This window comes from Hypanus sabinus, chromosome 1 (assembly GCF_030144855.1).
Source record: "Hypanus sabinus isolate sHypSab1 chromosome 1, sHypSab1.hap1, whole genome shotgun sequence".
Classification (NCBI taxonomy): domain Eukaryota; kingdom Metazoa; phylum Chordata; class Chondrichthyes; order Myliobatiformes; family Dasyatidae; genus Hypanus; species Hypanus sabinus.
The window spans coordinates 21,923,817-21,938,663 of record NC_082706.1 but is presented as its reverse complement, the minus strand read 5'-3'; the positions used below and the strand labels follow the sequence as shown (position 1 = coordinate 21,938,663).

Sequence of the window (14,847 nt, the reverse complement as noted above, 5' to 3'; positions counted from 1 at the left end):
TCAATCTTCTTCCCCATTCTGGTGTTTGGTCTAAACAACAACTGTTGTTCTAAACAATAACTGTCTTCTTGACTATGTCTGCCTGTTTTCAGGCATGAGTTGCTGCCTCATGATTGGCTATTAGCTAGGTGCATTAACTAACAGTTATACTTAATAAAGTGGTGGTGTAAAGGATGTTTCCAACAGTGGGAAAGTCTACAACTAAAGAGCACAGCCTTAGGATATAAAGATGTCCCTTTAGAACAGAGAATGGCAGGAAAAAGGGTTGAGAGGGAAAATAAATCAGTCACGATCAAATGGCGGGGTAGACTTGATGAGCCAAATTGTCTAACTCTCTCCTATGTCTTATGTTCTTACAGTCTTATGGCTTCCTTTGTTCCTGTGTTTCTGTTTCATGTTGACTGACTAGATAGGAGGCCATTAGGATGATCAACTCTATTGCCATCTCTCACGGTGATCTCATCAGTCCAATTCTCTTATTTGCCTGTGACTTGTTCTATCTCATATGCACCTCAACATCCTCCTGATTCTCTGCCATTGTCCTACACTAAGGGCAACTTACAGTGGTAAACTTACCAAGAACCTGCTCTTCTTTGGGGTGTTGGTGGAAATTCGAACACCTTGGGGAAGTCCATTTAGTCACAAGGAGAATGTGCAAAGTTGACAGAGAAATCTCTTGTCCCTAGAGCTGGAAGGTAGCTTCACAGCCTGCAGTGGCAAAAGGGGTAACACACTACAATAAGGCTTTATAGCACCAGCCATTGGTATTCAATAGCTGCTGTTATCTGTAAGGGATTTGTATATTCTCCTTGTGACTGCATGGGTTTCCTCTGGGTATTCCGATTTCCTTCTGCATACATTCAAAGATTTACAGGAAATCAGTTGTGGGCATGCTTGTTGGCACCAGAAACATGGCAATATTCATGGTCTGCCCCTAACACATCGTTGAACTGTGTTGGTCAATAACTTAAACATCGCATTTCACTGTATGTTTTGATGTTTCAAGCTACAGGTAACAGATAAAGCTAGTTTTTATCTTTACCATCAATGAGCCTCTCTCATGATCCATATAAAGTTCAGGTATGACAATAGCATTTTTCCTTGATATTTGTTGATGGCATCAAGTAACTGGGTCTGTACTCACTGGAATTCAGATGAATGAGGGGGTTTCTTATTGAAACCCATCAAATGTTGAAAGGCATTGAGAGAGTAGATGTGAAGAAGATATTTTCTGTGGTGGGGGAGTCTAAAACCAGAAGGTGCAGCCTCAGAATAGAAGGATATCTATTTAGAATGGAGATGAGGAGGAATTTCTTTAGTCAGAGAGTGGTAAGTCTGTGGAATTGATTGCCACAGGTCGCTGTGGAGGCCAAGACATTGGGTGTATTTAAGGCAGAGGTTGATAGATTCTTGATAGTCAGGGCATGAAGGGATATGGGAGAAGACAGGAGATTGGAGCTGAGAGGGAAATGGATTAGCCATGATGAAATAACAGACTCGATGGGCCAAATGGCCTAATTATGCTCCTATATCTCATGGATTTATAGCAACCATCAATCCCTTGACTTGCTCCTGGACCATAGCCCTCCATACTCCTACTTTTTATGCACCTATTGAAACTTCTTCTGAACATTGAATTTGAGCTCAGATATATCACTTTTACTATCAGCTCATTCCAGACTTTCAAGACCCTCTGAGTGAAGAAGTTTCCCCTCATGTTCCCCTTAAACTTTTCACCGTTTACCCTTAACCCATGACTTCTGGTTGTAGTCCCGCCCAACCTCAGTGGAAAAAGCCTGCTTGCACTTACCCTATCTATACCCCTCATAATTTTCTATACCTCTATTAAATCTCCTCTCAATCTTCTACATTCCAAAGAATAAAGTCCTAACTATTCAATCTTTCCATATAACTCAAGTCCTCCAGACCCGGCAACATCTGTGTAAATTTTCTCTGTACTCTCTCAACCTTGCTTACATAATTCCTGTTGAGAGGTGACCAAAACTGTACACAATATTCCAAATTAGGCCTCACCTATGTCTTATACCACTTCAACATAATGTCCCATCTCCTGTACTCAATACTTGGAGTAATGAAGGCCAATATGCCATTTGCTTTCTTTATGTCCCTATCAATCTGTGACGCTACTTTCAATGAATTATGGACCTGTATTCCCAGATCTCTTTGTTCTACTGCACTCCTCAACGCCCTACTGTTCGCTGTGTAAAACTCACCTTGTTTGGTTGGTCCTACCGAAGTGCAACACCTTGCACATGTCTGCATTAAATTCCATCTGCCATTTTTCAGCCCATTTTTCCACCTTCTCCAGATTCTGCTGCAGACCACAATAGTCTTCCTTGCTGACAACTACGTCTCCAGTTTTGGTGTCATTTGTAAATTTGCTGATCCAGTTAACCACATTATCATCCAGATCATTGATATAGATGGCAAACAACAATAGACCCTCCACTGGTCTCTGCGGCACTCCACTAGTCACAGGGCTCTAGTCAGAGAGGCAACCATCCACTGCCTCTCTCTGGCTTCTCCCACAAAGCCAATGTCTAATCCAATTTACTACCTCATCTTGAATGCCAAGCAATTGAACTTTCTTAACCAACCTCTCATGTGGGACCTTGTCAAACGCTTTGCTAAAGTCCATGTAGAAAACATCAACTGCCTTGCCTTCATCAACCTTCCTGGTAACTTCCTCAAAAAACTCACACCCTAATAGCAGATTAAGTATTGCATACTGTCATGTTGGAACTTCTTTGTACTGATTAAGAAAACTTTCCTGGATACTTTTGATGAACTCTATCCCACCTAGTCTTTTACAGTATGGGAGTCCCAGTCAATATGTGGGAAGATAAAATCACCTGATATAACAACCTTGTGTTTCATGCAACAGTCTGTGATATTTCTACAGATTTGTTCCTCTAAATCCCTCAGACTGTTGGGTGGTCCGTAATTATAGACCTATTAATGTGGTCATACCTTTCTTGTTTCTCACTTCCACCCATAACACCTCACTCATCAAGTTCTCCAGTCTGTCCTGACGGAGCTCTGTCATGACATTTTCCCTGACTAGTAACACCCCTCCTCCTTTAATCCATCCCACTCTTTTATGTCTAAAACAACAGAACCCTGATACTGAGCTGCCAGTATAGCTCTTCCTGCAAACAAGTCTCATGGCTATAATATCATAATTCCAGGTGTTGAGCCATGCCCTGTACATATCTGCCTTTCCTACAATACTTCTTGCATTGAAACTTGCAAAGCTCGGGACATTAGTCGCACCATGCAAAACCTTTTGATTCCTGACCTTGTCTGAGGTCATAACAACATCTGTCTCCACAACCTCTCCGCTATCTGTTCAGGCACTCTGGTTACCACCTCCCCTGCAACTCTATTTTAAATCCCCATCCAATGCAACACTAGCAAACCTTCCCACTAGGATATTACTCCCCTTCCGGTTCAGGTGCAAGCTGTCTCTCCTGTTCACGTCTCACCTTCCCTGGAAGAGAGCCCAGTGATTCAAAAATCTTATGCCCTTCCTTCTACAAAAATCCTTCACCATATATTGAACTGTATAACCTTCTTAGTCCTGGCATCACTAGCACGTGGCACAGGTAGCGAACCTGAGATCACAACCATGGAGGTCCTGATTTTTAACTTAGCACCTAACTCACTTTGCAGAACCTCATCACTCTTCCTTCCTACGTCATTTGTATCTACATAGACCATGACCTCTGGCTGTTCACCCTCTCACTTAGGATTGCTGAGGACTCGATCGTAGATATTCTGGACCCTGGTACCTGGGAGGCGACATACCATCCAGGCGTCTCGTTCATGTCCACAGAGCCTCCTTTTTCTGCCTCTAACTAAAGAATCCCCTACCACCAATTTTCCCCCATTCTAATCTGAAAAACAGAGACAGACTCAGTGCCAGAAACCTGACCACCGTGACATTCCTTTGCTAGGTCCCAACGTGGTACAGCTGTTGTTGAGGAGGAGGTGATACCTCAGTACTTGCACAGATATTTTCTCCTTTGTTCCAGGCCATTAATACAAATATGCCCCGACAGAGTTTAGCTCAGTTTGTGTTTTGAAATGTGTCAATGAACACAGCTCAGTCAAGTAGGCATAGCAGACTGCTCAGGATATATTCAGCAAACTCATCTGCTCCTCACTAAAGTTAGCATGTTAGGTCGCTCAGAGAATTTCAAAGGGTTCAAAGGATCACTTTATTACCAAAGTATGTATGCAGGATACAGTTCTGAGATTCGTCTTTTCCAGATAGCCGTGAAATACCATGGAAGTTGTTGAAAGAAAAGACATCAACACCCCTCCCCCGCACACAGAAAAGGAAACAAAACTCACAAACTCCACACCTCCCCCCAACCCAAAAGAGTAACATATCACCTACCCGCCAATCAGCAGCAAGAAAAACTGAAGAAGAGCAATATTAAAGCACAATCCACACCAATAATCACATACATCTCAGAATTCTGAAAACATCCTTTGTCAGCATCAAGGAGAGCAACAGGTCAAACTCAGTCCTTCTGTGGGGGGCAACTGCTGACCCGTGGCTTCCCAACCAGCTCGATGCAGATTATTTTACTTCACAATTTATCGTACCATTCTGTGTAATACCATCCAAGACAAAATAACTTAATTAATTCCCCATTCACCAGCATAAACATTTACTTCCTCTGCTAACAATATGCGATGACTTCAAAGTTCAAAGTACATATATGTCACCACATACTACCCTGAGGTTCAATTCCTTGCAGGCACGTTCACAGTAGAAGAAAGAAATACAATAGCATCAATGTAAAACTACACACAAAACTAAGACTGATAAGGAATCAATGTGCAAGAGAAGATAAACTGCAAATACAAATCAATGAATAGCATGGAAAATATGGGTTGTAGACTCTTCGAAATAGGTACATAGGTAGTGTTAAGTGATCAGTTCAGTGTTGTTAGTGAAATTATTCACTCTGGTTCAGAAGTCTGATAGATAAAGAGTAATAACTATTTCTGAACCTGGTGGCATGGGACCTAAGGCCCCTGTTCTTCTTTCCTGATGGTTGTAGTGATAAGAGAGCATCACGTTTATGTGCCCAACTAACTACCACAATACCTCCCAAATATGTGGTCTTTAACAGTGAGGGCAAATGCTTCTCTTCATATGAGCACCACTGTCTGCAAGTTTTTCTCCAAGTTGTACACCTTCCTGCTCTAGAAATATATTGCTGTTCCTTCACTGCTATGAGGTCTAATTCTTGAAACTCTCTCCTCAACAACCTTGTGAGAGCACCTTCATGAAGGGTCACAGCAGTTCAAACAATGCTTTGGGGCAGTGCAGCAGCACGATGGTTAGTACAATGCTCTACAGTACCACCGACTCAGGTTCAATTCCTGCCATTGCCTGTAAGGTGTTTGTACGTTCTCCACATGACTGCATGGATGGTCTCTAGGTGCTTCAGTTTCCTCCCACAGTCCGAAGATGTACCGGTTGGTAGGTTAATTGGTCAATGTAAATACTCCTATGATTAGACCAAGGTTAAATTGAGTGTTGCCTATTAGGAAGGGCCTATTCTATGCTGTTTCTCAATAGATAGATAGATAGATAGATAGATAGATAGATAGATAAATACAACTTATCACCAACTTCTGAATAGTAATTGTGAATGGGCAATAAATATTTACCTTGCCATCTCTTCCCAGATCTCAAAAAATAATTCAGTGAACGTAAGCTTTAGGAAACCCTGAAAGACTGAAAATTATGTGTGTCCCACACTGTAGAAATAAATCTTTCTTTCTGCTTCTAAAGATGGACACCATCATTGGTCAAATTCTAACACCATACCATACCATGTCAAGTGTAGATGTTAAGAATCAGAATGCCCACTGGAACTTCATTATTAGGCATTATATAGCCCCTTAAATGTTGCAATACGGACAGAGCTTCCTCTCTATGTACCCTACTACTAATTTGCCTGTTTTTCCAATACCAATTGCATTGATGGTCTATTTAGTTATCATGTATTCCTGGAGACAAATCTCTGAAAATGTGGCAGATTTAATTTGGGAGGTGCTTCCTGATTTCTAATTGCAAGTATAAGCCCCCTCATGGTCAGTGTAAATGCAGCTAAACTGTAGGCCTGGATTATAGAAAATGACAGTATGATTTGCTTGGGGTTGGAGGAACTTTGCAAGCAACTAACAAGGAAAATAAATGAAGAGTTTATTTTGCAGTGGGGTGTTGGTCAAGAGAAAAGAGACATAACCAGACATCAGAGGAGTGGGTATTCAGTTTAGAAACCCTTAGTCACGCAAAGCGAACTGATCCAGCTGCCATATGTTACTGCCCCGCTAGTGTGATGTACAGGGAACTGAGACTCGGGTCTATGTTGGCTGATCTTGGAGTGGATCTGGGATTCAGTCTGGTTCGAGATGCTGTTGGTTTACTTCTGTTGTTTGAACAATGTGCTTTTTTCCCCTCTCTCTCTCTCTCTCTCTCTCTCTCTCTCTCCCTCCCTCCCTCCCTCCCTCCCTCCCTCTCCCTCTCCCTCTCCCTCGCCATCTCCCTCCCTCCCTCCCTCGTTCTCTGTGCAGTGGTTTTTGGTTTCTGTTTTTTTAAATTTGGGTTATTCAGGTTAATTTGCTTTATGGCTGCCTGTAAGCAGATAAATTTCAAGGGTATAATTTTTACATTCTTTGATAATAAATGTGCTTCAAATCTTGTGGGACTGTCTCTCACAAAGATTAGTTGATGCCAGCATGGTTAATCACTTTAGGTTTGCTTGCTGAGACTCTAAAGAAAGCATGGTGTCAAGGCAGGTGGATGGAGTTGAAACAAATATTGCATGTGATGTTAGTGAAAGATGGAGCAGGTCCAAGGGGCTACATGGACTCCTCATCGTTCACCATGGGGGTGTAATGAAGGCATAACTTTGGCTCAAAGCTTTCATATTGATTCTGTCATCATTTAATTGGTCCCTGACATTCTTTTCAGATATTCCCTTCCAAAAGGACCAAATCAGGATGTTTTAGACTCCTATGCTTCAAAGAGTTCAAATTTTTTACGATTGAAAAAAATGAAGACTTTTCTCATGTTTCAGTGGATATACACATGGTTATGATTGGGAGTAATTGCACTTCCCCAGTTCATGCCAGGACAGAAAAACATAACAGGATTGCTGATTGTTGCTTCTTTCTCCCCAAAAACTAGATCCTGAAGAAGTCATGTATTGAGATCCTGGCAGCTGAGCCATCAAGCATCTGTGCTGGAGGTAAGGATGTTAGGCCAGCATCAAATGCACTAAATATTTTGCATTCAATGATCATTGAATTCATTCCAGCAAAAGCATGCAAGCTAGCTATTTTCACATCTCATGCTTTTTTATGCTGCAATTTTGTAGATGCTGAGATAAAAGTTATTTTTTTACAAATCCTTGGTTATTCCATGCTCATTTCCTGTAATAGGCATCTGAGTCAGTCACAGGATTATTTTGACACAAAGGGAAAACTTTCAAGTGGTAGAATGTAGTGGAGATATCTGTAGAACTTCTGCCTACTATTTCTATTAAAGTAGTAGTGACTTTTTTTTTGAACTTTTCACTCAATAGATGGGCAAGACATTCCAACTATGTTCAATGAAGTTTCAAACGGACAATTTGGAACAAACACGAGGAAATCGTTGTGTGTTGTTGAGACAATTTGGAGTCCTGTTTAGGGGGATGTCAAGTATCTGCGTGCTAAATCTCACAAAAAACGCAATACCAACACTGAGTGGATCTTCCATCACGTGCCTTTATTACTTGCAAGGGGAAAGTTCACTCCATTCCCATCAGGGGTGGTAGAGACTTCCAATACTGTTTACAAAACGTTCCTTTTTTAAAAATAAGAACGAGACAAGGTTACTGTTTCCAGCCAGCTCAGTCGTTTTGTTGCAGTCTACCATCTATGGTTGACTCGTCTCTGCTACTTCCCTTTTTTGCACAATATTCAATACATTGGGTTCTGACAATAACGTATTCCTTTATAAGCTTATTTCTTGCAGCTACATACCTATATTGTATCATATTAGCTTATCACTCTGGAATATGTACAACTCCATTTTGTTACATCAAATGGTTACAGAAATTACAAAGTTCAATACATACTTCCACAATGATATCTGTAGAGGTAAAATCATGAAATTCAAAAAAAAAACCGCAGATGCAGGAAATCTGAAATTAAAAAACAAAGAATGCAGGTAATTTAGCAGATCAGGGACACTGAGAAGCAGAGTTTACGTTTCCTTCAGAAAATCTTTGTCAGAACTGATGAGAAGATTAAACAAGTTGGTTTGAAGTTGCACAGAGTGTGGGAAGGATAATCAAGTTCTCATAAGAAAGGCCAGAATTGTCATAGGGATCCGTAAATGATATTATCAAGTTAATGGGTTAACTTAGCCAAATAAAGAGAGAACACGAATGAGAGTTCTGAAAGGCACCTCTGTGGACATGACTGGTAAGTCAAATTGTGGCGAGAGAGGGAAAAAGTGAGCCAATATCATAGATGGACTTGCCAGTTATGATGCAGTGAACACAAGTTGCATGAAATTATTTAATTTAGTATTGAGTCCAAAAAGCTGCAGCTTGCTGGTACAGAAATTGACGTAAAACTTTCCCTATGTGTTTTTTTTACACTATATGAACCAGCCATTGCTCTGGGCAGAATATTTTTACTTGGCCTCAAAACTCTATGGCACTTTAAATGTTTTTTTGTAATATGCATACAATGAGTATTTAGCATGAAAATTGAAAAATTACATGCTTTTGATTTTATTTATTTATTGAAAGTTATAATGAAATACAGTACAACAAAGAAAATCTTTCATATTTTGCAAACTTTTTCTAGCTGTGTCCAATTCCAGCTGCCTGGCAACAAAGGCTGTGTGCTTGGGAGGTCAGTCACTGCTTTGAGGGAACCGTGTTGAGGCACTATTCCTCCAGCTCACATTGGGCTTCCTGTAACAAAGCAGGGGGCCTCAAACAGATAGATCAGGGTGATAAGTGGGAGTTATTTGTCCCTTTAACAATGGTCTAATTTTATCGGCTGTCCTGCCAATTCCTCCCCCTCTTTCTCTGTGCAACTTAAAGCCAATTTATCTTCTCTCTTTCTTAGTTCTGATGTAGGTCTTGCATCTGAAATACTAATCCAGTTTCTCTTTCTACAAATGCTGCCTTTCCTGCTGTGGTCTTCCAGCATTTTGTGTGTGTTACCTCTTATCTCTTCTCACCTGCATATCACCTCCCCCTGGGTCTCCCTCACCTCCTTCCCCTTCTCCTGAGGTCAATTCTCCTCTCTTATCAGGTTTCTTCTTCTCCAGCCTTTAATCCAACCCATCTGGCTTCACCTATCACCTTCAAGCTGTCCTCCTTCCCCTCCCTCCCCCCACCTTTTTATTCCTGTGTCTTCCTCCTCCCTTTTAGTCCTGTTGAGGAGTTTTGGTCCCAAACAATGACTGTTCAGCCATTTACATTGATGCTGCCTGACCTGCTGAGTTCCTCCAGCATTTTCTATGTGTTGCTTTTTCTAGCGTTTGCTGCCTTCAGTATATTAGATAGAATTATGAAGATATGACAGCAGCTATATTTCATTAGGAGTTTGAGAAGAGCTGGTATTTCACCAAAAACACTTGAAAATGTCTACAGATGTACCATTAAGAGCATTCTAACTGGTTGCATCACCATCGGGTATGGGGCGGGGGTCTCTATACAGGATTGAAGTAGGCTGAGGAGAGTTGTAAACTTAGTCAGCTCCATCATGGGCACTAACCTCCATAGTGTCCAGGACATCTTCAAGGAGTGATGCCTTAAAAAGGTGGCGTCCTTCATTAAGGGTCCCCTCCAACCAGGCCATGCCTTGTTCTCATTGTTACCATCAGGAGGGAGTTACAGAAGTGTAAAGGCACAAACTCAGCAATTCAGGACATCTTCTTCCCCTCTGCCATCTGATTTCTGAATGGACATTGAACCCATGAACACTACCTCACTTCTAATTTCGTATCCATTTTTGCACAACTTACTAAATTTAACTATTTAATATATATACTTACTGTAATTAACAGTATTTTTTCCTCATTATTATGTATCGCATTGTACATCTGCCACAAAGTCAACAAATTTCACAACATATGCTGGTGATATTAAATCTGATTCTGATTCCGATTCTGAAATGTAAAGGAAGAGTCTTTACATGGAGATGAATGTTTCTAATAGCTGAAATGTTGATAACTGAAAACTCAGATATATTGGCATTGAGCCAGAAGAGAGATAAGCATTAGACAACTGCACAGCAGAGTTTTAAAATTTGGAATACATTACCTGACAAAGCAGTAATAATCAATTCTGCCATTCACGTCAAAAAGAAATTGGATAAATAATTGCAGGAAAACCTTGAAGGCATATAGTAAAGAAACTGGAGTAGGAGTAACTTAATTGATCTTGGGCAGTGCGAGACCAGGGCTGAATGTCTCCCCAATCAGATATTACCAGAAATGCATATGGATTGGCTCAGATTGAAAAGACTTTAACTGAGTGGTTGTGCACATTTGGTAGCCTGAAAGTACTAATGAACACACCCTATTAATACAGAAGCAAAATGCTGGATTATGAATTATGCATTTTGTTTCTTCATAGCAGAAAATATCCTGCCTAATTACAATCTGTACTTAGTAGCGTGTTTTAGTATAGAGTCATAGAGTACTATAGCACAGAAACAGGCTCTTCAATCCATCTAGTTCATGCCTAGTCCCATCTACCTGCATATCCCTCCAAACACTTCCCATCCATGTACCGATCCAAGCTTCTCTTAAATGTGATAACCAAACCTGAATCTACCACTTCCACTCTCAGCTCATTGCACAGTTGCATCACCCTCTGAGTGAAGAGGTTTTCGCCTCAGATTATCTTTAAATATTTTGCCTTTTATCCTAAACCTATGATCTCTAATTCTACTCTTGTCCAACCTGAAGAGAAAAACTTGCATGCATTCACCCTATCTATACCTCTCGTAACTTTGTATATAGTACTGTGCAAAAGTCTGAGGCGCGCGTATACACACACACACACACACACACACACACACACACACATACACACACACACACACACACACACACACACACACACACACACACACACAGTCACACACACACACACACACACACACATACACGCGCGCGTACACACACACACAAAGAATGTTGCACAGTACTGTATTTGTTAACGTGAAGTGGAAAGTGAATCTGATGGGAATGGCGAAGGTGAAGTATGGGATGGATTTGGGACAAGTGGCAGAGAAGGAGTGCTAGAGGCGGGGTGTGAGGTGACACGGGTGCAGACACACTCAGCCCTGAGACACCAGACAAAGTTATTAGATTCCAAACTATTGATTTATTAATCATTACCAAAAGTCTCTCTGGTGCTTCCTGCTTCCTCCCCTCTCGTCTTCCCTTTCTCCCCAAACATGCCTTCTCCCTGCCCCCTTAGTCCACAATAGAGACCCATTTCAGAATAAGATTTATCATTACTCACATAAGACCATAAGACCCTAAGATAATAGGAGCAGAATTAGACCATCTGACCCATCAAATCTGCTCCACCATTCAATCATAGCTGATCCTTTTGTCCCAAACCCCCCCCCCCCCATCCCCAGTTCCCAACCTTCTCCCAGTAACCTTTGATGTACATATGTCATGTTTTTTTTTGCAACAACAGTACAGTGCAGCGCATAAAATTACTACAATGCTGTGTAAAAGTCTTAGGCAACCTAGCTACCCTGGCCACATATCATCTCTCCTTCACTTGTGCTCTGGGGAATAAAGTCCTTTCAACCTTTCCCAAAAACTAACATCTTCAAGTCCCTGCAACATCCTTGTAAATTTCCTCTGCACTCTGTCAAGCTTATTAATATATTTCCTGTAGGTAGATGACCAGGACAGCACACAATACTCTGAATTCAGCCTCGCCAACATCTTGTAGATGTTCAACGTGACATCCCAACCCCAGTACTCAACATTGAACTATAGAACATTATAGAAATGAAGGATGAAAAAGCTGTTTTAGTGTGTGCCAGATCTTTTGTAGAGCAACCTACTTTGTTCCACATCTCCGCGATTATTTTCTACTTTTGGAGTTCACGGTGGGAGAGCTCTGAAAATGAGGTCCCCAATGTAAAGAGTACTGAATTATGCAAATAGTAACAGAGGTTGGTAATAAGACGAGTCTTCCTGTGAATTTACACTCAGACATAAACTTGGTTGTGAGTGTGGCCAAATTTTCAGAGGGCTTGGGATGGTTTGACTCTGCGGTGTTGTAATAAGATGGAAAGTTTCCAATTGTACTTGTGGGATTAGCTGTAAAATGTGCTTATGGCTTTGGATTTTTGTCTTGATAATATAAAATTTTTCGATGAAACTTTGGCACTTAGTGCATCATTTGAACTATAATGAACTGACTGCTTCAGTGACCTCCTCCTTTGTTTAAAGAGATGGTGTCCAAAAGAATTTTGAATGCAGCTTTGAAAGTATTTGTTTTTCTTTGTTCTAACCACCCATGCCCTAATTCATATACGTTTATCACCCATCACCTTTTTGTTTGCATATAAAGAAAATTTGGCTCAGCCACAAAACATTTTTGGTCATGGCATTGAAAAAGAACTGTGGGACATATCAATTAATTTCTCACTTGCTTATGGTACCTTGATCATATTTTCCTACCCATGCCGTGATTTTAAATTAGACATTTGGATACATTTATGAAATATGCATTACAGAATATATCAAGTCATACAGTACAGAAATGGGTCTTTCAAGCCCGTAACAACTATAATGTTTGTCTAGACTAATCATATTTTCCTGCAGCAGATCCTTATCCTTCTGTACCTTTTCTATTTAAGTACCTGCCCAAATATCTTTTAAACGTTGTAATTTTATTTGCCTCTATTGCTTCCTCTGGCTGCTCATTCCAGATGACCACCAACCTCAGTAAAATTATCCCCTTTAGATTTTCTATAACTTTCTTCCTCTCTATTAGACCGATGTTCTCTAGTTCTAAGCTACCCTGCACTTGGAAAAATGACTCTAATTATGTCTCCTATTGTCTATCTATACCCCTCATAATGTAAACCAGTAAAAGGCCGCTCCCGTACTCCAGTGAGAATAAGCCCAGTCAGTCCAATTTCTCTTTATAATTGCAATCCTACATTCTAGGCATCATCCTGATAAGTCTCTCCTGCATGCTCAATATTGCTGCTACGTCCTTCCTACAGCATAACAGCCAGAAATGCATACAGTACCCCATCCGCAGTCTAACCAATATAGCTTCAACATGACTTCTGAACCCTTATACACAATGCCTCAGCCTTTGAATGCAAGCATACCAAATGCCTTCTGCATTACCCTATCTGCCTGTACACCACTTTCAGTGAGCAATGGACTTGCACCCCAAAGTCCCTGGCATTTACTCTGTATGTCCAAACAGAATTCGACCTAAAAAGTGCATAACTTTCCGGCATCAAAATCTATCCCCTGCCGTTCTGCCCAACTTTATAGATTAACTATCATCAAGAGTCTTTTATTTCTAAAATTGACCTAGAAATAAATACTTTAGCATTTTATTTTGAGGACAGCAATATAGAGAGTGATCAAGTGATCTTATAGAGAGTGGTCAAGAGTCGCTGTCATTTTCATAGAGAGGTAGAGCAGGGTCACAGATCTATGAACTGACCGACTCCTCACTGGCGATCAACTGTCCATTGAAACAAATCCTACTTTAGTCTAATTTTATTATTGTTTCCAAATGAATTGGAAATGAGCTCCACCCAGATTCTAGCATCACCAACACATCTAGAGTGATTTACAGTGTCCAACTAACCAACCAGCCTACATGTCTTTGGGATGTGGGAGGAAACCAGAGAGATATACAGACAGCGCCCTAGGTCAGGATTATTCTAGGTTTCTAGTGCTGAGAGGCAGCAGTTCTACCAGCCCTGCCACCATCATGACCTTTGTATTTAATGTTTCTGATACTTTCATACAATGTTAAAGGAAGCTATTTGGTCTATCCAGACTCTGCCAGCTCTCTCTACAGCCCCATTAATCCCATTCTTCACAAAATTCCCTGTAAACTATCATATGTCAATCAGTTCCTGCCTGATTCACATGCCATGCTGCTATATTTTAGGGTAACCAAACAACCTGTTGAGCATCACAATTTTGGGATGTGGGGCAAAACTAGAGCACTGAGGGCAAACTCCATGTAGACAGGATTAAAGGTCAGTATTAAACCCGGGTAACCAGAGCCATCAGGCAGTAGCTCTAGTTGCTAACATAGCCTTTTGTGTCCCAGAACAGCTCAACTGGATTAACGGAGAAAAGTAGATAACACAGCTAATGAGTGTAGGTGAGAAAATCAAGCAAAATTGAAAGGTTTCCATCTTTAATGCTTCAGTACTTTGGACTGTTAATGTCCGTTGCTGTGCATTATTCTCCACCATGAAGTGGGGTTAGGCTTTTATCCTGAATTGCATTATCATTCCATAATCTGTGGACTCACTTTCAAGGACTCTTCATCTCATGTTATCAATATTTATATTTATTTCTTGTTTTTTTTTCTCTCTTTTGCATTTGCATGGTTGTTATCTTTTGCACATTGGTTGTTCGTCCACCCTGTTGGGCAATGTTGTTCAGTGATTCTATTATGCTTCTTGGACTTACTGAATACTCCTGCAAGAAAATAAGTCTCAGGGTTGTATATGGTGACATATATATACACTTTGTTAATACATTTA

General features: G+C 40.7%; 1 protein-coding gene across 1 annotated transcript in view; it reads left to right on the top strand.

Annotated features, from left to right (window-relative positions):
• Positions 1-14,847, top strand: part of LOC132391497 (anthrax toxin receptor 1-like) — a 245,149-nt gene that overhangs the window by 104,013 nt on the left and 126,289 nt on the right. The window contains exon 9 of the mRNA XM_059964801.1: positions 7,238-7,298. Within this exon, the coding sequence (XP_059820784.1) occupies positions 7,238-7,298 (61 nt within the window). The remainder of the gene's footprint in view (positions 1-7,237; positions 7,299-14,847) is intronic.